The sequence below is a fragment of the Haemaphysalis longicornis genome, unplaced genomic scaffold, assembly GCF_048455015.1.
Source record: "Haemaphysalis longicornis isolate Haplotype H1 unplaced genomic scaffold, Haemaphysalis longicornis Haplotype H1 scaffold_3, whole genome shotgun sequence".
In the NCBI taxonomy this organism is placed as follows: Eukaryota; Metazoa; Arthropoda; class Arachnida; order Ixodida; family Ixodidae; genus Haemaphysalis; species Haemaphysalis longicornis.
In genome coordinates this window covers 93,350,334-93,372,614 of record NW_027526335.1, presented here as the reverse complement: position 1 = coordinate 93,372,614, position 22,281 = coordinate 93,350,334, and the positions used below count along the sequence as shown (strand labels likewise).

The 22,281-nt window shown below is 48.0% G+C and overlaps 1 protein-coding gene across 3 annotated transcripts in view; it reads right to left on the bottom strand.

Annotated features, from left to right (window-relative positions):
• Positions 1 to 22,281, bottom strand: part of LOC144174882 (sodium- and chloride-dependent glycine transporter 1-like) — a 112,134-nt gene that overhangs the window by 39,436 nt on the left and 50,417 nt on the right. The window contains exon 1 of one of the 3 annotated variants that reach the window (XM_077703839.1): positions 12,117 to 12,259. The exons of the other annotated variants lie outside the window; for them this stretch is intronic. Within the exon in view, the coding sequence (XP_077559965.1) occupies positions 12,117 to 12,170 (54 nt within the window). The 5' untranslated portion in view covers positions 12,171 to 12,259. Of the gene's footprint in view, positions 1 to 12,116; positions 12,260 to 22,281 lie in introns of those variants that run through there. 3 annotated transcript variants of the gene reach the window in all.

Sequence of the window (22,281 nt, the reverse complement as noted above, 5' to 3'; positions counted from 1 at the left end):
AAGCAGCTGCCAACTAAGAAAGCGAAGGTAGTGTAGGTTCATGAACCAAGCGGCTTCTCGCCCGCGGAGCAGTGACGTCAGGGATGTTTTCAAACAGAATGTCACGCGGGCCCGTGCCCTCATCCAGCGCCCACGGCCTAGAATCGCTCTCCACGGGGCCGCGCTTGCATGCAGTGTCAGAGGCAAGGCAGCCTTGACGTCAAAGCTGACAAACGCTCGGCCCACACACCGACTGCGTGAAGCTTTGTTTTGTGACTTCTTCTTCCCCGCAGCGTATGCACACTTGTCCCGGGAGGTTTTGCACGGGCGCAAAGCAGGGCGACGACGTACCGTTCCGCACGATTAACCGGTTTGACTGGCATGCACGCTTCGAGTCTTTTCGGAGAAAAGAACAAGATTAAGCTTTTCAGCTTTGCGTGGTACCGTACATCGCGGAGACGGGTCATGAGGTATCCGTATGCAGATTTTGTTAGAAGCTGCATTTAAGTTGGCAATATGCGCGTGGGTGACCTTAATTTTACTTTGAAGATGCGAGAATAAAAATTAAAAGGGCTTTTAAGCGAGTGTGTACAATGGACGATAGCGCAGCTGACTTTTGACTTTTGATAAGGAAAGCTACTATGGAAGGAATAACGGTAAAGGAAAGGCAGGGATGTCAACCATGCTGTGGCCTAGTTTGCTATCCTACACGTGGGGAAGGGAAACAACGGAAAAAAAGATGAAAGCAGTAAAAGAAGGGGAGGGTAAGGACAGAGCAGAATTCACTTGTACACATGTGGGCGAAGAAAACGTAAACTGGAACGCGCACGCTACAAAGACAGACAAGGAGAAAAAAAAGCCCCCTTAACGAGGAGGTTCTTGTGGCAAACCCATGGTGGCAAAGCAAACACTCTACGCCGCGACGGACGTGACGGCAGAAAATCCCTCAGTACAGAAGAAAAAAGCAAACTATGCTTTGACACCCCGTTTCGCGATTCGCCGGTATATTCGTGAAGCTAATGGAAGGGCTTCCGATTCTCAGAACCGACGAAACATGCTGTACTCGTTGCTCGTCTCTATCGCCAAGTGCGGAATGCTGCCGGCGGATAATGTGTTTGTCCCATCTAGTGTCACCCGGAGTCTAAAATTTTAGCGCCAATTGGAAAAGAGCTTCTTCAATCGCGTTGAATTAAATGCGATGAGAAGCTGCTAATTTTCATGGGGTGGTTTTCTTTCTTCTTCGTGTGCCCACGTGAGGCAGCAAGGAACGTCTCCCTCAATACCTACGTCGCACAGCGATAAGGTTTTTACAGCGTCAGCGCTACCGCAGAAAAGATGTCGACTGCCGTGCCAGCGCTAATACAATCATCATCGAGGCACTTGCCTTTAAAGCGTGCCTCACAACACGAACACTTACGCTGCGGTGAAAGCAGCAATACAGGGTTGGTAGTAAGAGAAACTACCACGGTGTTGACGGATAATAACACTGAAAACGGACAATTATATATTCTGGAGGAGGCTTGATGGTGCAAGGCAAGCCAAAGCAAGGTAATCTCATCCCGTCCCTGCAAATCGTCTGCTAATTTGTTCAGTTACTTGACCGTCGCCGCAGGAAATGATTCAGCTACGCCTCGTGCTGGGTCTCCTTGGCACAAAACCCGACGAATGAAGGTTAAGGGTCCTCATAGGAGTGGAAAAGTGCAGTAGGAAGAAAAGCACGTAGGTGTGTACGAAAATAACGTGATGTACAAGAAGGCTGGAAGGTGACAAAGATACTCCACATTACCAAAGCTTTGACTCTTCGTGGCGCCCGGGTGTAGTGGCACGTGCTGACTCTGAGGCGGTCTCGCATTGCGAATGCTGTGAAGATAACGCGCACTCCCAAAACAAGGACTGCTTCTGTCAGTCCGCAGTGTAGCAAGCTTGCAGCGTGTATACCGCTTGCGCTTTGCCCCTTTCACACTTATATACACCTCTAACTTCAGCACGCGCCCACAGCAACAACTCGAGTGTACCATCAATCTCCGTTCTGTTTCCACACCACCGCTTTCAGCATCAACACCTCCTAGGAACAAAGCCTGTTTGCAGCATCACCACTCGAAGGAGGCTGTGAGATGGAGATTGAAGAAAGTGTCAAACCACGGCGTCGTGCGCAAGTCGCGATAAGGCACGTCTCTCTATTAGCCAATCATATAGCAGGATACGACAATCGGTTGCAGTTTGGAGGCCTTCTTCGCTGGACGGCACTGCTCAGATCTCCGAGGTACGCTCCAGGCATCTCCGTTTTAGCTAACAGTAAGTTCTTTTGCGTCAGTGTGCGTGTGCTGTTTGCTCATTTTTCACTGCCTCGCACATAAAAGTGAACATTAGGCTCACGCTAATCACAAAAATTCGTTTCATCTCCGCGTAGTTCTCAAGAAGTGCAGGCAGAGTTAACGAATTGAAAAAGGACCTGTCATACTTTGCCACATTGTGGCACGCGTGTAAATCAAGGGCGCCGACTTCATATACACAATACACGACAGTGCTGACGCAAGTGCTTTTTTTATATAAAGTATAATATTTTGTTTCCAATCGGTCGAATTTAAGCTTCACGGACGCGTGATGTTCGTCTGAACGGCACGTGATTTGATTTATCGGTGTTCGTGCGATATCGGCGATGCCAAAGACCTGAAACCTAGTATGTATGACACCTCCCAACAACAGTAGGCAAACTGCCTCCAACATCGGCAGTTGTGATTAGGCGTATACGCGTGCGCAGAAGGTGACTTTCAGGGGCTGGTTCACAAATACGTACACCACAGCATTTGAGTTCAAAAGCAACCCTTTGTTGTATGTAATTATTACTGAGAGTGGATGTTCTGAAAAGACGGCAAAGAAGCTTTTCTTTATGTTTACGTGCCCGTCTATGCTGTTTCGGTGCTGTTAAAAACGTCTTCATTTAAAATCCCCGGCAATCCTAATTAAAATGCTGCGAAAAAATGCTCTCCGCCGCGCGCACCCTAATTTCCCATAGAACGGCCTCGTTAGTAGCAGTGTCTTATACTAAATTACCCTTCTTTTGCCTAGTGCAAATGAACGCTTCTTTCTCCTGATTTGATTGATTGATTGATTGATTGATTGATTGATTGATTGATTGATTGATTGATTGATTGATTGATTGATTGATTGATTGATTGATTGATTGATTGATTGATTGATTGATTGATTGATTGATTGATTGATTGATTGATTGATTGATTGATTGATTGATTGATTGTAGGCTTTAGCGCACCGACGCAACGCAGGCGATGAGGCGCGCCGTAGTGGAGGGCTCCGGATCGATTTTGACCACCTGGGGATCTTTAACGTGCGCCGAAATCTCCTACGCACGGGAGTTTCTGCTTTTCGCCTCTACCAGAAAAGCGGCCGCCGCAGCCGGGAATCGAACCCGCGTCCTCGTGCTCAGCAGTATACAACGCCTTAGCCGCTGAGCCAGCGCGGCCGGACGCTTCTTGCTCCTCTCCCGGTTGTTTCCACTACACGAGGCCTATCTACCTTACTAGCGTCATATCCGCCATTTGCTGCAGAGACGGGATGAGAGGAGCGAATCCCGTCTCTGCAGCCAATGAAAGATATGCCGCTAGTAAGGTGGATAGGCCTCGTGTAGTGGTCACAAAACTCCCCCCGTCATCAGAATTGTACGAAGGCGGAAGCTGATCCTGCGCGAAACCGCGTGATGAAGTGCGTTCCCGTGGACAATGGTTTCCGGAATAGAACGTTCGGTAACGCAATCTTCGCGGCGGCCGAAAGAGAATGGAGATCGCGCTCTTACCCAGAGTCATTTGTCTTGTCACGTGGCGAAGATAGACAATCCGAGGGTGGTCATCCGCGACGTTTAGTTTCCTGTAACAGAGCTTGCCTTTGCCCGTGATACTTCCTCGAACGTGGCGGACAACCAGCTTCTAACGTTGCAGTCGAGCTTCCTCTCTTTCCCAATAGGTGGTGGAAGAGCGCCAATACTAAAAAAATTATGTTTCCTCCCTACAAGACATGTGAGGCGCCCCAGGTCGCCAGAACCTTGAAGACCATACAGCACTTTTTAGGCAATTTAGGTCATGTTACAGAGTCAAAACCGGCGCGTGCATTAACACGCGTCGCTCCCTGTTCACTGGCCAGATGTGTCGGCTTCCCAAGCACGCGTTCAGTTGCTGGTTACGGGCTTTCCGGTATGCTGCGTGTTTTGGGCGAATTACCGTTTACTAACAACATAACTGTTCATGGTCATTTTACTAATAAAAAAAAATGAAGGTAGCTCACACTAATGCGTAAGACTCGAAAGTAGCGAAGCTTTACGCAACCTACACGACCATCACGACGGTTTAAGTCCACGATAGTAGGCGATTTGCTTCTTCTACCCTGCCGCGACGACCTTTATTCCATCATTGTTGCTATAAGTGTGAGCTTCCTTCTTTCTTTCTTTTTTTTTTTTTTTTGAAAGTGATAATCATTAGACATCACCTTGGAGGGGCGTACGCTATGACGTGTCGTTCTCGTTCCGAGAAAGTGTTGCCACGATTACGGCGAACGCTGGAGATTTTTTTCTTTTTTTTGCCAAGTTTGGCCTAACTCATTAAGTGGGTATGCTTGGCTTGACAAACGTGCGTCGGAGACGCTGGGCGGTCTCCGCGAGGCGCTCACACACGAGCGCTCGGCTTTTTCTTTGTTTTTTTTTTACTGCGGACAGGAAAAACCACGATTTGCTAACCAGCTTCGCCGTTAAAAAGGACCGTTTGTATAATTAACGTAGCATTAAAAAAATCCAAGAAAATACAACTTTGTACACTTCCATGACTACCGCTACAGTGGATGGAGCGTAGCCGTCAATAAAATCACGCAGGTGCCAGAGTTACATTGGTCGCCAAGAAATACTGTGGCTGAGATAATTACTGCGAACATGGCGAAGCAGCAAGAACAAAAAAGAGAGGACTTGAGGGTGGCGCCGCGATGTGTCAAAAGACAGCGATGTTTTAATACAGTTTCGCAAACGGTTAAGGCCGCTTCACGTGAAGCAAGCCGCACAAGAAACTTCCTGGGCTGATTCTGTGCGGATGCTTCCTCCTCCCCGATACATTCCGTCCTCGCAACGCGTAGAAAATGTTCTGTAGCGTACTGCATAACGCATCCGCCCAGTACAAGTCTATAGCTCCTGCAAGCGCTCTATCCCGGCTCCACGCATATCAGCGAGGCCACTCTTCTTCGTACTTCTGGAAGCCATGCGTCGTGATTCACGACTTTCTCGGAAGTATTCATGTAGCTTCTCCCGGCAAGCCGTTGAAGACTTTCCACTGCCGCTTCTTTCATCGCACCTTCCGTTTTCAGGCTCGAGCATAGCGAAAGGGGCGAACCACGTGACAATCCCTCTCTTGTAATGACGAGGAAAGATTGATGTTTCCTCTAACGTTTCGACGTCGCTTTCCTCGCCCGTTCCACGTACAAGCAGACCCAAATTCCTCAACACTGCTTAATCCTCAAGACCAAGGATGAACGCAACGCCAAATATTGTCCTCATAGCTCCTCTGTAGTACTGCACTGTGATGCGGCCAACTCCACACAGTCGCAATTAGTTTTAAAGGGGCCGTGAAAACAAAATACACAACCACGTATAATTTAAAAGAACTAGCCTTTGGAAACTCACTCAACTCTATTCCAGCCACGAAAAGCGTTTTTACGACAGAAAAATAAAAACACCACAAATACTGAAAAAAAAACTTTCAATTTTCGCGCTACAGCGACGCAGTACGGGCAGGAGTCACACAATGTGCACTTTCCGCACTTTCTACTGTTGAATCCCTCGAAGCTTATTTTAACCCAAATACCACTGTGCTGATCTGATGCTTCGCCCTTGTTAAATGCATTTTTTTGTTTTTTTTATCCTTATACTTTTTATTATTCCTTACAACTGCGACTCACGTATTCTTGTATTTTGTATGTTTCTTGTCCACTCCTGCTTGGGTTTGTCAAGCCTGCAGTATTGAATAAATAAATAAATAAATAAATAAATAAATAAATAAATAAATAAAATAAAATAATGTTGGCCTGCATTGCAAACATAGTTATCGCTGCGTTAACTGCACGTTTGCATTCAAGTGAAACGAACAAACTGAACCAGATCACCCACTATAACCACCCAGTCATGTTTCTTGGCGGTGGCTTTGGCCGGCCACCGACAACTGCACACGCGATACTCTGTGACGTCATACACGATACTGACGTCATAGACGTGTATGATGACGTGTATGACGTCATACACGATATTCTGTGACGCACACACGATATTCTGTGACGAAAGTCGCTGGGGAGTGGCCACTGCTTCATATGTTTCCCTTAACATCTCCTCTATTTGTTCGAAGTTCGCAATAAAAAATGGCCCCATTGTTATCGGGACCCAGCAATCTTTTTAATGAGCTAACCTTGTATTTCGTCTCGAAGTAACTGCAAACCCTCAACGAAACGGCAGCCATATTAAAGGTACCCTGCAACACTTTTTCTCAACTTTTTCTGGAAATCCTAAATGCTTGCAGAACGTAGTCACCCAACACATTCAGTACTTAGATTAGGGGGTCGCAAAGTACCTCAGCCAGAAATTACTGGTCTATGCTCATCAGATGCTCATCAGGCTGAGGCCATGTAGCGGCTGTTGGCCGGTTTTCCTTCAGTTCCAGCAATGAACGCTTTTCGATAGCAACTATAAAAAGAAAGCCACAAGAACAAAGCAGAAACGGAAGGCGTAAATATCTGGTGCGACGAGCAAATCACGCAGTGCCGCTCCGTGCTGGCGATAACTGTAGTTTTCGCAGTGCTTCCAGACGCGAAAGAAAGAATGAAACCGTTTATCGAAAGTGTTGCAGGGTCCCTTTAAGGCGGAGACTGACCGTACACGCCAAAGCACGCAGGAGGCGCGCGCAGCGACACGCAAGCACGGTGTCGTAGGTCAAGGTCGACCGTGCACCCCAAGGCCAGTGCCATAGGAAGTACCCAGGGGTCACTGCGCTTCGAGGCCATCAATCTTTTCGAGGTTACGTTCGTGTTCTTCCTTTCTTCTTCTCTTTTTTTCCTTTGCCTTGCTTTTAAACCCGCATAAGAGCGAGAGACGCCGAATGAAAGCGCAGCAAGTTTCGGCCGGAGCCCTCGTCCAAGGCCGTTTCTCATTCAGAGCTTCGAGTAACGCCCCCGCGCCGGCTAGTCGCGAACGAGCGCGCCAGACACCGCCCGCACCGTGCACTAAGACTCTTGCGGTGTCCGGTTCTACACCTTCTGGAAAGCCGTACAAGCTGGTGTAAGCCCAAAGCGTTCTCGTGGGGCTATACTAGGCGAATTCACAATTCTTGACCTTTCGTTCGTGCTCAGAGTTGCCGTTGATATCCATTAGTTATCTGTAGCCTAAGCGTGTACATACAGTGCGGCGAAGATCTGCGTCATCCTTTCTGGAGTTGCGGCAGCGCTGGTACCTTCGCTTCGGGTCAACGGAAAGACAAAAAAGTTAAGGAGAAAAAAGTACGCCAGGTCAAATGTTTTCTCAGCTAAGCCACACGTCGGAGCTTGTAGGCGCGTGCAGTTATTCTCGACAGCGTGTCCAGGGGATCGCTGACCTCTTACACTCGTCCGCGTGCGTTCCCTACTTCCATTGCTGCTGCTGGTCGATTTACGCGCCTTGGACCTGCGCTGTAAATCTGCCACATGAGGACCATTAGTCACATGTCCTACACTCAATTATTCACTACCCCTCCACGGCAAGATAAAGAAAATGTCGAGGGACTACATGGACAGGTAGCTTGCTGGTCGACGGCAGAAACCGCGAGGGGTAAAGAAAAATTATTTCCGCGAGGAGTAAGACAACAACATCTATATCACATCTTACAGGGGCCTTCCCGAAATAATGTATCACGTTCAGGAGACGTTTGTCATGTAGATCGACCAGATTATTCACGCTGGCGTTAGTCCAGAAAGCTGAACGGCGAGTTTTGAATCCAGCAGGCTATCGACAGCGGGAATAAAAGCTTCAAGGAAAGGATGCCGTGCGTTTCTTCTCCTATAGCCGTTAAGGAAGGGACGTCTACGTGGAAACAGCACAACGATTTGAGCGACTTTAGCCACAGTTTTCTCTTTTTGCGCGAAGGTAACGTTATTTCCTCTTGGTGATTTTCCGGGAAAATGCGCAACAAATATAGAAAGGAAAGTATCATCTGCGGTACTTCCTGAATTTCAAACGGTAGAGAAAGCTGATCTAGTGGCGTGTGTTGTACCCAAGATAATGTTGGTGCCGAGATGCCCTTTAAATACCTCGTTATAATGAAGTCCTCGTGATAGGAAACTGGTTTCGCTATAAGCGGCACTTTCTTAAAAGCGGATATGATGTTATCATCATCATCACCACCACCAGCCTGTTTACGCCCACTGCAGGGCAAATGCCTCTCCTAGATCTCCAATTATCCCGGTCCTGTGCCAACTGCGACCAATTTATCCCCGCAAACTTCTTGATTTCATCTGCCCACCTTTCTGCCGCCCCTGCCACGTTTGCCTTCTATAAACCTTTTCATTCGTTAATCTTTCATAAGATCAGGACATGTCCTGGGCTGTGTTGCGCATGCGCAGTTACATATTCTTGTCGACTGCGCCAATTATAGGGCCGCTAGCACAGCCCACTGATAAAATGGCAGCTTACAGGACGTAGAAGTTGAAAAGGTCTATAGGGATCCACTCTTACACTTAATGTTACTCTCTGTGACCCTGTTACCCTTCGAATAAAACGAAATTTCGAATAAAGCGATTTCGTTACGAAGAGGGTTTACCAAATATTCGTTATCATGACAGGGATTATGAATATGCGTGTATGTTTCAGGTGGTGTCGGCCACCTATAAGGATGCCACATCTGATAGTTGCCCTTTCGATGGCAGCCCCTTCAAGAATCGAGAGGGAAGACGCGTTGCCATGTGCCTCAGTAATGTTGCGGACAGAAAGGGGTGGTAGATAAAAATGGATTTTCGGGTGACTGTCTAGGGAATGCATGGGTTCGGAGCGAATACGTCCAGGTAGTTTGCACTATGTAGCACGACTTGTAAAAGCCCACCTTACGCGAAGCGCTCCATGTCAATGTCAAGGCCGGACTAATTATGCGAGGCGGCTTGGAGGGCGGCCAAAACCGGGTGATAAGCCAATTAAGGCTTTCGACACCGCAGGGCGGACATGATCGCGCACTAATGGTTGCCCCCATTGAAGAGAGCGTCCGCTTGCCGTTGCGCAACTTGGTTCAATCCTCGTGTATGTATTTGTCGCTGTCTTTTGTGTTCGTCGGGCGCTCTCGGCAATCAGGCGCGGCAGCTCGGGGACAGCAGTGGCTAAGTGCAGGTGCGGTTCCTCTCCCCCTCACACGTTCCAGTTCTCCGTCATAATCGCGTCAATTATGGGCACGTATACGGTGTTACGTGCGCATCATGGTGAAAGGGAAAATTAAACCTTCGGAGTAATACCGGAGTCCTTCAATACCATGGGAGGGGGTAGGATAAGGAATGGTTGGAACGACCATGCCTTGATCGATCTGGCTATACATAGCACCAAGGGCACCGAATGAATTCCCACTCGTTACATAGAAGTAAGAAAAAAACTTAGCAGTGGCTTAGCTCGGCTATGCCAGGATATACGTAGCGTGAGCTAAGGTTCAGCTGGTTATTCTTAGGTTTCCTGGTTGTCTAGGATTAGCTGATTATCATGCTTACTGCTGCTAAAACGATTTCCAATCCAATCCAATCCAATCGCTGCGGCGGCGGCGGCGGCTCCGGTGAGCCAGCTGTGCGCCGTGAGACGTTACTGCTCCTCGCGCATGCGCAGCACGGCTCTCCAGGAGCCGCGCGAAACTGCTCAACCTCGGCCAGTGTAACTCACGCTACAAAAGTGGGATCCTTTTTTTATTTTTTATTTTTTTTTTAAACGTGGGCGCATCGTTTTCCTGGAGAATCAATGCCGTGTCAGTGAAAAACATCGGTGTCACTCGATCGGCGGTGTTCGATGGGAACAGAGTGGCGCTGTTCAGTTCGAAACGAATGTTGAGCCTTGCTGCAACCAAAGCATGATATTAACTCAGCGGTTCGCAAGGTGTCCTGGTATCTGGCTCTTTACGTTTGCCAATTTGCAACAGGAAAAGAAGCCCGTTTTCAAAGCTCCCAATGATGGCGCATGTAATGGCGATAACTAACCCTTAATTCCATGCCCCTACATCGCTGCTGCGCGGTAATTTGAAGGCGACGCAGACCCCTGAGATCGTAATATTTCCTTTTCTTGGTTCAACGGAAATTCGACGGGTGAGTTCGATTAGTGTCACTATATAAGTTTCGATCTTACAGCCATGAGGCGACATCCAAGCCAAGCGCTGAAATGCTGATTGATTTGATCGTAGGGTTTAACGTGCCGACGCAACGCAGGCGATGAGGCGCGCCGTAGTGGAGGGCTCTGGATCAAGCGCGGAAATGCCTATAAGCTGAGGGCGAACCAACTGTCTTCTTGCTCCATAGATGGCGTCCGGTGATGTGTCTCCGCATACACTCCCACATGCCTGACTCACAAAGTTAACAAAATTCCACGCATACATCAGCATGCACGTACTACGTATCTGCTTGTAAGAGAGTCTCAAAGCAGCGATTTCGCAATACATTACGCTCCGACGCCGACGGCAGTCTCGGGGTTTCGTCAAACAAAAATAGCTTGGCAAAGTGCATACGAGCGTTCCGCTTACGCAACACCATAGCAGATTTTAGGGACCAACATAAAACGGCTGGCACCACTAACCTCGACACGTGTTCCGCATAGTATGCCTGCCCGCTGTCGACGAGGAAGCGATATGCGTGCTCTGATCTCGCCCGAACGGTAGCAAAGTCCCCTTGCGTCAACTTGTAACGTCCGGCTGTAGCTGCGAAAGTCGGTCGCCGCCGCTAGATTCCTTGCCAACTATCGTCGTTTCCACCAGACGCCGGCGCTCCCGGCGCAGATGGCTTCGCACGTGCAGAAACCCAAGACGTTACTACGAAGTCTAAGCCCTTGCCGAAGCGCGGACAAGCGTAGAGGAACTGTTCGTACCGTACATTCATTCCACTTCCCTCACAACCTCAACCACCTCTCATTGGCTTCGGCCTTCCTGTCCGATGAAAGCTGTAGCTAATAATCATTTTAGTCCTTTAGCACGATGCCCGCTTTAAGTGTGGATATCTCGGTTCGTGCAGTTCGCCAGTTCAAGTCGGCCGGTTTCCTTCATGCTGTCACTGACTGCTGCCATCTCATTCATATACCGTGTTTTACGTCAAGCGCCACATTGTGTCTCCCTCTTCAACGTACTTTAAAACAGCTTTTCGTGGTCGCGAAAGCCAACTTACTAATATGTACCCCGAAGCAAACAGCTCCGACTCCTCCGCGGACACCAATGCGAGTTGTACATTAGCACTCTTCAATGCAAGAGGACCTGATTTCTTTTATTTCACGCAAAACAATGTTTTCCGTGTGTTTCCCTAAATTTTAGGGTTCTATAAGCGCCAAAACAAAAAATAGAGCTGGATGTGCAAATATTAACATATTTATTTATGGGGCAATTGATTAGGACATCTGGCAATTAAAAATTTTACGTCACGCAGAGACATGACCTTTGCATATTTTATTAAACTTTATGACTACATGAACCTACAAACAAAAAATGAGCTTCGTAATGCACGTATTTAGAGATTTACGAGCTTAGGAATTAAACTGGGATCGCCTTTTTTTTTTTTTTTCATCTTTAAAGTCGTAATTTCGTCTTCACCGGAGCTTCGTCTTGTTTGCAGCGTGCAGCACCATTACAATCAAACCACAGTGATATATATCGGAACAGGCATCATTGAAGAACAATGCCCCAAAAAAGTAGGAGTTTGGTTTCGTTCTCTAAGCGCTACAGAAACTTGTTATGGCGTCAATTGACACCACCATGGCCGAAAGGGTTAAAATGTCCATTGTCGTTTTCTTTGTTTTCGCTTTTCATATTCATGGTGTACGTGTACGCTGGCGTCATTTTACAAGGACTGTATGGTTCCCAAACCAGTCAAGCACACGGAGAGCTAGAGAAACGTCGTCTACTCACAACTTGTTCCTTGGACTCCATACGTGATTCCACTTGGTCAACACGGGGTACCATGTAGGAGCGCGAACACGGCAGCGTGCTTGAATGGCACAAATATCCTGAATGAATGCGCAACCTCGTTGGGATGCAATCTGGCTCGTGATTACTACGCACACTGAGCCGAGTCGGGCTGAGGTAGTACGCCGGCGGTTCGGGAAGTGTTCGCCGACTTTCTTGCGGATGCCGTGGGAGTGTCTCTAACATACGATAAGAACCGGACAAGGAAACCGCGCCCGCTTTAATCTCCGAAAAAAAGAGAAGGGGAATATTTCCACAGGATGACCCGAGTTACGCGGTCTCGTGACGATAGTTTTTGGAGAGTTATGTGTTCTTTTAGAAATGTGCAGTTCATCCGCCGCGGTGTTTTAGTGGCTAGGGCATTGTGCCGCCGAGCCCAAGGACGCGGGTTTGATCCCTGTCGCGGCGGCCGTTGTTCAGATTGAGGCGAATAGCGAAGACGCCAGAGTGTTGATAATTCGGCGCACGTCAAAGACCCCTATACGTGGCCAAAATTAATCCAGAGCCTTCGACTACGGCGCGAATCACAGCCCAGGTGTTGCTTAGGCGTGGCCTTTTCATGTTCAAACAGCGGAGTTTTAGGGGCTCGCCATGTCCTGCGGTGATGTCCGTCACGCCAGGCGAAGGTACCCCGCTGGGCCGGCAGATGGCGCCACCACTCTGAGGGCCGTCCAGTGCAAGATCTCGGCAAGCAGCGCACGTCCACCTCCATATATGCACCGACAAACTATACCAGACCTCCGTGGGTGAGCTTCGAGTACGAACATACCGCAGCGATTTGGCGTTGTGAACGACCCCCGCCACTGCGGGGGGTAGCCGCCAGGGTGCCGTAGTCATCTCCGCTGTTTCACCAGATTTCACAGGCGTGAAACTAGCTTTATTCTTATTTTTTTTAGAAATCTCCAGTTAGGTAGCAACGAAGCACAGATATCATACACATGCAAGTGTTAAACCGGGATAGGTTTTACATGGCCAAAAAACATGCCACACAAATCAGCGGGCTCACGTGCTGCACGTGCAACAGCGGCGGGTGCCTTCATTCAAGTTGTGTAGCAGGTAACAGTGAGCAAAAAGAGAACAGACGTACACACGCACCCCTCTCGTCAAAATCGGGTTGCTTTTAAGCGCCGTGCGATTCAGCTTCTGCGAAAAGGTTGCGCTTGCGTCTGCATCACGATAAGCGACGGACGTCGCGACTCAGGCGCCTTGTCGCCTGTTTGTAAACAGTGGAGCAAGACGCGACCTTTGTCCTGTTTACGAAGAGCGGTCGTGATCCACACGTTGTGCGCGCAGCGCAGCGCGCGCGTGTGAGTATGCGTCACCGCCGATAAGGCAATGTGTACGGTCAGCGGCGTGTGATATCGAAATTTTGTTTAAGTACTCCCGAGGTAAGGTCGATACGGCGACTGAGATATTCGTCTTCCGGTGAGGGCCCTGGACAAGCTATGCCTTGATGTTGGTAATAATAAGATGTGTTAGCCTCCCCATCCCGTTCATTCATTTCTGCTGGCCGTAGAGTAATATATATATATATATATATATATATATATATATATATATATAAAGCAGTCGCGGGAGGCGCCGGCCCGCTCACCTCTGTCGCCTTTGCTTTTGAGGCACGTTCGCGACTGATATTTTCCGTTTGTATGTGTTGGAAATACATATTTATGTGGAGCAGTCACCCTGATCGCAAATTTGGTGTATTCACAAGAGTCTAAATGCTTCTGACGCGATCTTACTGTGGTACATTCGGTCCGCATAAGCGCCAGGTGTGTGTCACAAGCTGGCGTCACGAAACCGGCATATATGCATGGAGCTGATTGTAATTCCACTCCCCTGAAGTTTACTAACAGTACCTCCGTAAGCAGCGTTCGTTCAGATGGTCACTACGATTTCAATCGGTTTCGTATGCTTTCATAATCTAGCGGAGCACTCATTCCTGATAGCCCGCCAGTTACGCTTAATACCTCTGATATTCATCACTAATCTGAACAAGCCAATGTGGCATAAATTTCACGGACATTGTACGCAATACGTAAGATAGATAATGCAAAAAATTACATGCGGGAGTCAGCACAAAGAATTTAAGCCTGGGTCGTCTTGTCGCGAGGCGAGCTTTCCCAAACAATGATCGGTTACATATACCCTCTGCTTGTATCCGCGGCCGTGACTAAACGCTTCTTCGAAACATCATATGGCCCAGGGAGCCCAGAATTTAACACAAAAGTGAAATCAGAGGGCCATATCAGATACCACACTCTCCCAAGGACACCTTTTATCGCTTGAGAAATTCCTTGTGTCCGCAAAATGTGTCCGCAGAATGATCAGCTGCTCGTTAAAGTCAAAAACAAAATAAAGGTCAACACGCAGCTTCGTGTGATTACTAAAACGGTCATTCTTTGATTTAGCTCCGCATTCGTGTACACAACGATAGTTAAGCGCCCCCCTCCTGCTCCTCCTTGTCTTGGAAAATATCAGTGCATTTCGCATTTAGTTGGTCTAGTGAGTTCAACCTTGGGTAAGACAAACGTCTCTAGGATTTCCGAAGCTGCACTGGGTTTTTTCAGCTATTATACATTGCTCCCGGACTTGGCAGACCATTTATTTTTCCGTGGTTTCATTAGCTCTTCTTCTTCCATGCTATCAGGCGGGAGTGGGCACATATTTAACGACCACAGACTTGGAATATACTTAACATGTTCGCGTGGCCTCTATTTCTATAAAGGGCACAAGTTATTGTCAGGTATTAGGTAATCACATCCCCGAATCATTTTTTTCTGCAACGGACACATTCAAAACAAGGCCGAATTCGTTGTCCGCGCTGAAAAACGAAACCAACCTCTCACTGTGCCAATATCAGGTTTAAACGAGGCGTCAATAGAATTCACTTGCGCCTGAGATACTCGGAGGTGACAGTGGTGATATGCCGCTGCCGTCGCCGACGCCCGTAAGAGCGGTCGAAGAAGCGCGCAGTACCGCGTCCCCGGTTAGCTCTTGTTGTCGTTCAATCACTCTAATCAGGACGCAGCTGTTTTTTGAAGTGCACTAAACGTATTATTTGTTTGCATACATCACCATAACAAGATGTTTATGGCACGGAAAGGCAAAAAGAAGCGAAAGAGAACCGAAACACTGCATGACCAGCTATCAGCTGCGCAGCGGACATCCCGTAAGCGACGCGGAGAAGCGGCGGCAGGCGGCGCAGCGATCACGAAGCTCGAGGCGTATAAGGTGCTTCTGGGGCTTCGTATTCTTATATATATATATATATATATATATATATATATATATATATATATATATATATATATTACACAGAATACACAGAAGCATACGAAGCCCCAGAACGCAAGGGGTCTCTCTCTGGGGCTTCGTATGCTTCTGTGTCGCGTAGAGCCTACGGTTTGCTTGATACATCTTCTTGCGCCGCCCGCCGCCCCCAACTGAACTGTATTTAAACCCAACTGATCTGCACTATTTGTATCTTTGAAAAAGACCGGCCGCCGGTCGAAACGTTACAATAAATGTTGTTATGTTTTTCAAGGTGACTTCTAATATATATATATATATATATATATATATATATATATATATATATATATATATATATATATATATATATATATATATATATATATATATATATATATATATATATATATATATATATATATATATATATATATATGAAAATGAGGGGGTCGTTGAATTGAGACAGAAATAAGGGTTGGCAGTCAAGAATGCCACGGAAAGCATATATAGCTTTGTCGTCTCGTTCGCGCTTATTCTTCATCATGGAATACCAACGCGCCCAACCGGCATTCGCTCCAAGTAAACAAACAAGGTTGGGAGGCAGGGGGTAACGGTACACCGACTAATACTTCAGCCGTGGGTATGCAATCACTTATAACGAGAAGCCAAGCAAGAGAGCGCTGTTGCTTCTCGGAGAAGGTTACACACGCGGCTGTCTGCCAACTTGAATAAGGGTCGCGTGACTAATTTTAGAATCGATCGAAACGGGCGACCCAGTTAGTGGTAGACAGCCGTGCTATGCTTTGGTTTCAGTGCACCCAAGGTGACGATTGAGACCACGCCCCCTTTACATCCAGAGCAGCCCAATAACGCACTACCGAGTTCTTGCGGCTGAATTGATTAAGGTTTCATATATCCAAGAAAGGCCCCAATTTTTACTAATCTCAAGAAACACTGCTGTATATTTCTTTTCTTGTTCACCCGTGAGCTTACACTATAACAGAATAACAATATAGTGTAAAATGTTATCAACCATTCTTCATGGAAAACTGTTGTTTTCTTGGAATGACTCTCAAACTTGTTAGCTGAACACATGCTTTGTTATTTACCAACAGAATTCTGAGGACACTACTTTTAGGCGTTCCATTCTGTTAAGACTACATATAACCTCTCCCGCAGTCAGGAAAAAATCCCCAATCTCAGTCCTAAGCGTATGTTGAAGAGTACTGCAACGTTACTTTACGTTTATACGACGCGCCGATTAGTAATCAAGAGTTGTTTTCGCTTTCCCTCTCTTCTACTTCGTTCATTCGCCATTATTTTTTATTATTATTCCTATCCTTCACGTCCAACCTCCCTCCTAGAACACTGCGAATTCTAGCGCACTGATTCCATTTCCCGGCATAAAGCGCGCTAAAGGTTTTGTCACACCGAGTCGAAGCGCAGTAAAGAAGCAGCTCGGTAAGCTAGGAAAAGAACGACCCTACCATTGAGATACTTCGAGCAGCACGGCCAGCTGTGTTTTGTCCCTTTATATACATGAGGACTACGAATTCATGGACGCTTCCTTGGCAGAAAAAGGACACTGTGCCGGCACATACTTTTAGAAACAATGGCAGCTGCAAACGGAGAACGAAAAGAAAAACCGTCGCTACCGGAGTATCCTGGCTGGCATCGCATATGCACGATCCGCCGCAGCTGCTTGCGGAACAATGCCTGACAGTGCTATAGAGCATACGATCCAACCGCTGCCAGCACGTGATAATGGAAATCTGCTGCCTGCGCGTGCACTATTGCGTCATGCTTCCTCCGCCAGCTCTTCATCACTTGAATTACTCAGTTACGCGTGTAGCGCAGTCGGGCACTCGGGGAACGGAGAGAAACGCGAACACGAAACATTAGACAGTTTCAGCAGTCCGTCTGTTCCGTCGTGTACGTAGTTACCGTGATTACAAGGACCCGACTGCGCATGCGCGCGCGGGAGGGCGAGGAGGGAGGAATTCACGGACATGGCGAGGGCTGGCTCGCGGAATTAATCCCCCTACCGCGACGAAAGCGCAAGTGCCCAGACTAGTCCCGGTAAACACGGTAACTACGTACACGACGGAACAGACGGAAAGCAGTCCGTCTGTTCCGTCGTGTACGTAGTTACCGTGTTTACCGGGACTAGTCTGGGCACTTGTGCATTCGTCGCAGTTAGCAGTCCGTATGTTCCGTGTTGTACGTGGTTACCGTGTTGACCGGGACCCGTCTGGGCACTTGCGCATTCGTCGCGGTAGGGGGCATTAATTCCGCGGCCCAGCCCTCGCCATGCCTGTGCATTCGTCACGGTGGGGTTCCTCCTCTCCCTTCCAGCGCGCGCAGGCAAAGTCGGGTCCCGCTCAAACGGTAACTACGTAAACGACGGAACAGACGGACAGCTAAAACTCTCAATTAATGTTTGCACGAGCAACCAGTGTTAATTCGGCGTGCTCATTCTGAAGGAAGACCCGAGCGTGGAAATCTGGGCACTTAAATGAACAGTGAAAATTGAATGGGGAAAAGTAAAAACGCCCATGTGTTCGAGATTTCGGCGCACGTTAAAGATCCCCAGGTGGTCAAAATTAATCCGGAGCCCTCCACTACGGCACGCCTCATCGCCTGCGTTGCGTCGGCGCGTTAAACTCTACAATCAATCAATCAATTGAATGGGGGTGGGGAAACCTCGTTCCACTACTGTGCTCCCGCGCGTTCGGCACTTAGAAAAGAAGAAGCGACCGGAGCGCTCCGGCAGCAAGGAGCGCGGCCGTGCACCGCGCGGTGCTCCCCGACTTTCTGGTGACTGGTGCGCCGCGAGGCGAGGCAACGGCTGGCGTTCAGTTTTATTGCTAAGGAACGCGCTATGCAACCACGTGGCGTACACTCCTTTACTTTGTTTTATTAATGACGTACGCATTATGGAGCCACATGACGTGTCGCGTTCAATGAGACTTTATCTCGCTCGTTTAAGGAAATCACGCTTTCTCGCTCAATGAGCTACTAGTAATGCTTTCGCGAGAAAACTTCCGCTGTTACCTGGACTACTCTTATGAAAGCGTATGAACGGCTATTCTGATCGTCCTGTCCAGAATACGTCGATACAATTGTAACCGCGTTTCATGCAACAAAAATGTGCGAAAAAAAAAATTCCGCCATCTCCACGAAGTGAATGATGATGAGACGGGCGAAGCAAAAATGCTTATCGGTAAAACCGTGAAACATTCGCCCGCACATCATATAAAGACTCCACACGTCAAGCTTTCCACCGCTCCGTTGACAAGCCCGTCGACGACGTCGATGTTTGTGGTGGTTATGTAGGGGTTGTTTTGGACGATGAGAATCTCCATGGGTAAGTTGGCGAATTGGGTGTGTGACATTTTAGCCACCTTGGCCGTCGCCTTCTGCAGAGTGTCTTATAAGACACGTGTCTTACAAGACACGTACCCCCGGTACGTGTCTTGAGCTCGCAGGCGACGAACGACCTCTTCTTATTCCTCTTCGCCTTGTTGGGTAGCAACGAACACGTTGAACGTTTTGTCCTCTTCGGCCAATCTTTGGTTGGCCAATCCCTAGGGGGATCCTGCCACAATCATCATTAATGTGCCGTGCCGTATACAGCAGCAAGGAGGGACGGGACAGGGCCCGAGCAAGAGGAGCTTCGCCCCTAAAATCTTCTTGGTCGAAGCAGAACGCGGGCCAACGTCACCGAGCTCGTTCCACGGTCTCGTGCGTCTTTCTGGAGCGTTTGCCGTAGCTGGCGTCACCCAATCTCGCACTCACGCTACCGGCAACGAAATGTGCCCCGTGCTGGGACAAAGGCACGACGCATCGACCGATTCTTGGCGTTTTTTTCCCCAAACGTATCTGGCCACTGCTCGAAATAGACGAATATGCGATAATATTCCTTTAAGCGAGTGTCGTTGAATGTGCCCTACACATTTCAAGGATCTGCGTAAACGAATAATATCTAACAAATCATTTTTTTTAAATGGCGATGACGTACGATTCAGCTAAAGTATGCCGTCACCCTGAAATCAATTGTGAATCCTAAACCATGAATTGTGCGATTTATTTTCGCAGAAGCAAAATAATGGCCTGACTAACTGATCTTAACGAAATGTGCTCGTCTAGCGTTGTGAACCTCTTCTGACCGCATCATTCTACACCCGGCATACCAATATCTTGAAGCATGTGTAGTATGTTCTGACTCAAAAGTATTACCCGCCATGCTTCTTTTAATCCCCATTAGGGAGGGATGCGACGTCCCTGCGAAACGTGCGTTAGAAATATTTTATTTGCTTCACCCACCGGACACTGGACCATTTCGAAGCGACATACTCCGAACACTCGTCGTTACTTGCTCGTACAGGGCTGTGACGCAACGTAGCTTCCGGAACACACCCCGCTGCTTTCATGCAACCAAGGTAAGAATAGCGAAAGCAGCCTCACGAAAAGAAACGTGTGGACTAAACAAGAAAGCAAAAAACTTTCGTACAAAGCTTGAGGAAATGGAGTGGCATGAAAGGGTGGGTGCATAAGCGTGTCTGCGTCGTTAGGCGGCAACAACAAAACAAAAATGGGGGGACCAGTGAAGGGGGTGAAAGCGATTGGTGAGAGCGAGGCGGCCGCGGCGTATGCACGTAAACTTCCCAAATGACCACGCCGTCTGGCTTTCGGCGGCGGCCAGACGGCCCGGTTGTTAAACGAGCGCGAGTCGTGCCGCTTCCGCGCCCAGGGTAGAATCGACCGGCCGGCGCCGGTTTCGCCGACTGCTGCTGCCCTTGACGCCGACGGACGCTGCGCTATGCTTTCACTCTTTTTTTGATGGTTACACCTCTCCTCCGTAGCCTCGGAGCTCCAACGAAGTGTTCTCTTTTATTTATACGCCTACCCCCGCACCTGTGCACTCCGCAATCCACCTGCTGCGATTGTGCTTCGCGTACTGACCGCTACGGGGCGCGGGCGGCCAGGGGAGGGAGGAGTCGCCGGCCGCTGCTCGAGTAGGGGCTTCCGCTCTATCGATTCGCGCGCAGTGATTTAAAGAGAAAAATGAAGCCGTGCAAACGCATTGATTAGGGCTACCAACGTGCCGTGTGTTTGTAAACAAGGCGGGGAAAACCCCTGAGCATTCGCCTACGGAATGCCTACACTTGTGGAAGCACAGCTCTTGAAGCTAGCGTCAGCTATTTGGAGGAGCACGTCGCCTTTTTTGTTATCTTATCTTATTTTACCACAAATTTTGTCAGAGTAACATTTTGTAATTTTGTTACATTTTATCGCTGTTTCAATTCTGCCATGGGCATTAAGTTTTTTTTTTCTTTATGCTCGTTTTTTTTTCTTATTTCTGTTTGAATCGCCACCGACGCCAGCGCCACTATACGTCTCCCTAGCGTCACGCTACAGTGCATAGACTATGGAGGAAGAAAAATGTTAGGAGGGAGCATGACGTCAGGCGGCCCAGCTTTGGCAAGCCAACCTCCTCCTATCAAAAATCACGTTACGCCTCCCGCAAATGGCTTATTGGTTGTGTCCGCGCCGGGATGTCAATATCCTCACGTCTCTGTGGCTTTTCTTGTCGATTCGCGCGAACAGCCGAGCGAACGTCAATAGTTGCAAAGTAAAGTGTCCCAACAATGTCTCATGCACAAAAACGCGCGCAATTTTTTTGTCTTCCTCTGAAAGTCTTAAACTATTTCAAATGACGCAAGGAAATATAAAATTGCGTAAGTCATATGTTGCAGCCACTTTTTTTAAGGCTAAATGACACTTCTGCACGGTAGCACGCAGCTCGCGTGTTAAGGTCGTGTGCTTAACACGCAAGATCTAAGCCCCACAAAAAAAAATTCTCGATTCCCCACAATCACTTTCATGATCATCATCATGAAACGAGCGTGTGCGTGAGATATCCATCAGCAGCAGCAGCAGCAGCCTATTTTTGCCCACTGCAGGGCAAAGGCCTCTTCCATTATTCTACAATTATCCCGGTCCTGTGCTAACTGCGACCAATTTATCCCCGCAAACTTCTTGATCTAATCTGCCCATCTAACTTTCTGCCGCCCCCTGCCACGCTTGCCTTCTTAGGGATCCACTCTGTTACACTTAATGACCGACTTTCCTTCGTATTACATGCCCTGCTCACGTGCATTTTTCATTCTTAATTTCTACTAATATGTCCTTAATACGCGTTTGTTCCCTGATCCACTCCGCTCTCTTCTTGTCCCTTAATGTTACACCCATCATCTTTCGTTCTATTGCTCGCTGAGTCGTCCTCAATTTAAGTTGAACCCTCTTAGTGAGCCTCCAAGTTTCTGCCCCGTAGGTGAGTAGCGGTAAGATGCAGCTGTCATGCACTTTCTTTTTCAGGGACAATTACTTTGAACACAACGAGATTAATCTTTTGCCGGCGGAAAAACGCTGTTTTAGAAAATGTGCCGTTGTATGTCTGGTACGAAGACCGGCAGAGAAAATCATAAAACGAATAGAGCTAAACAAAGGAGGAACAACGCAATATAGAAGAGCAAAGAGACAGCAGGTGGTTTTCTAAGAAAATGAAACCTACAAAAACCGTCGTTTTCTGGGTCGTCGTCCCTTGTTCGGCGCTATATATTTGAGAACGAATTACAAACATTCAAACATTTCCCGCTAGGGAGCGGGGGTTGTAGGATATTTACAGCCTGAAATCCGCGGACGAATTTCCGCCTCAGAATGAGTTAAATTCTAATTGCGTATTTGTTGTACCCGGAGCCATTTCTTTACTTCACCCACAGCTAGCTTTAAATAAACCCGGTGTGACAAAAACCACGTGAGAGCCCAAAATACAATAAATTTGTTACATCCA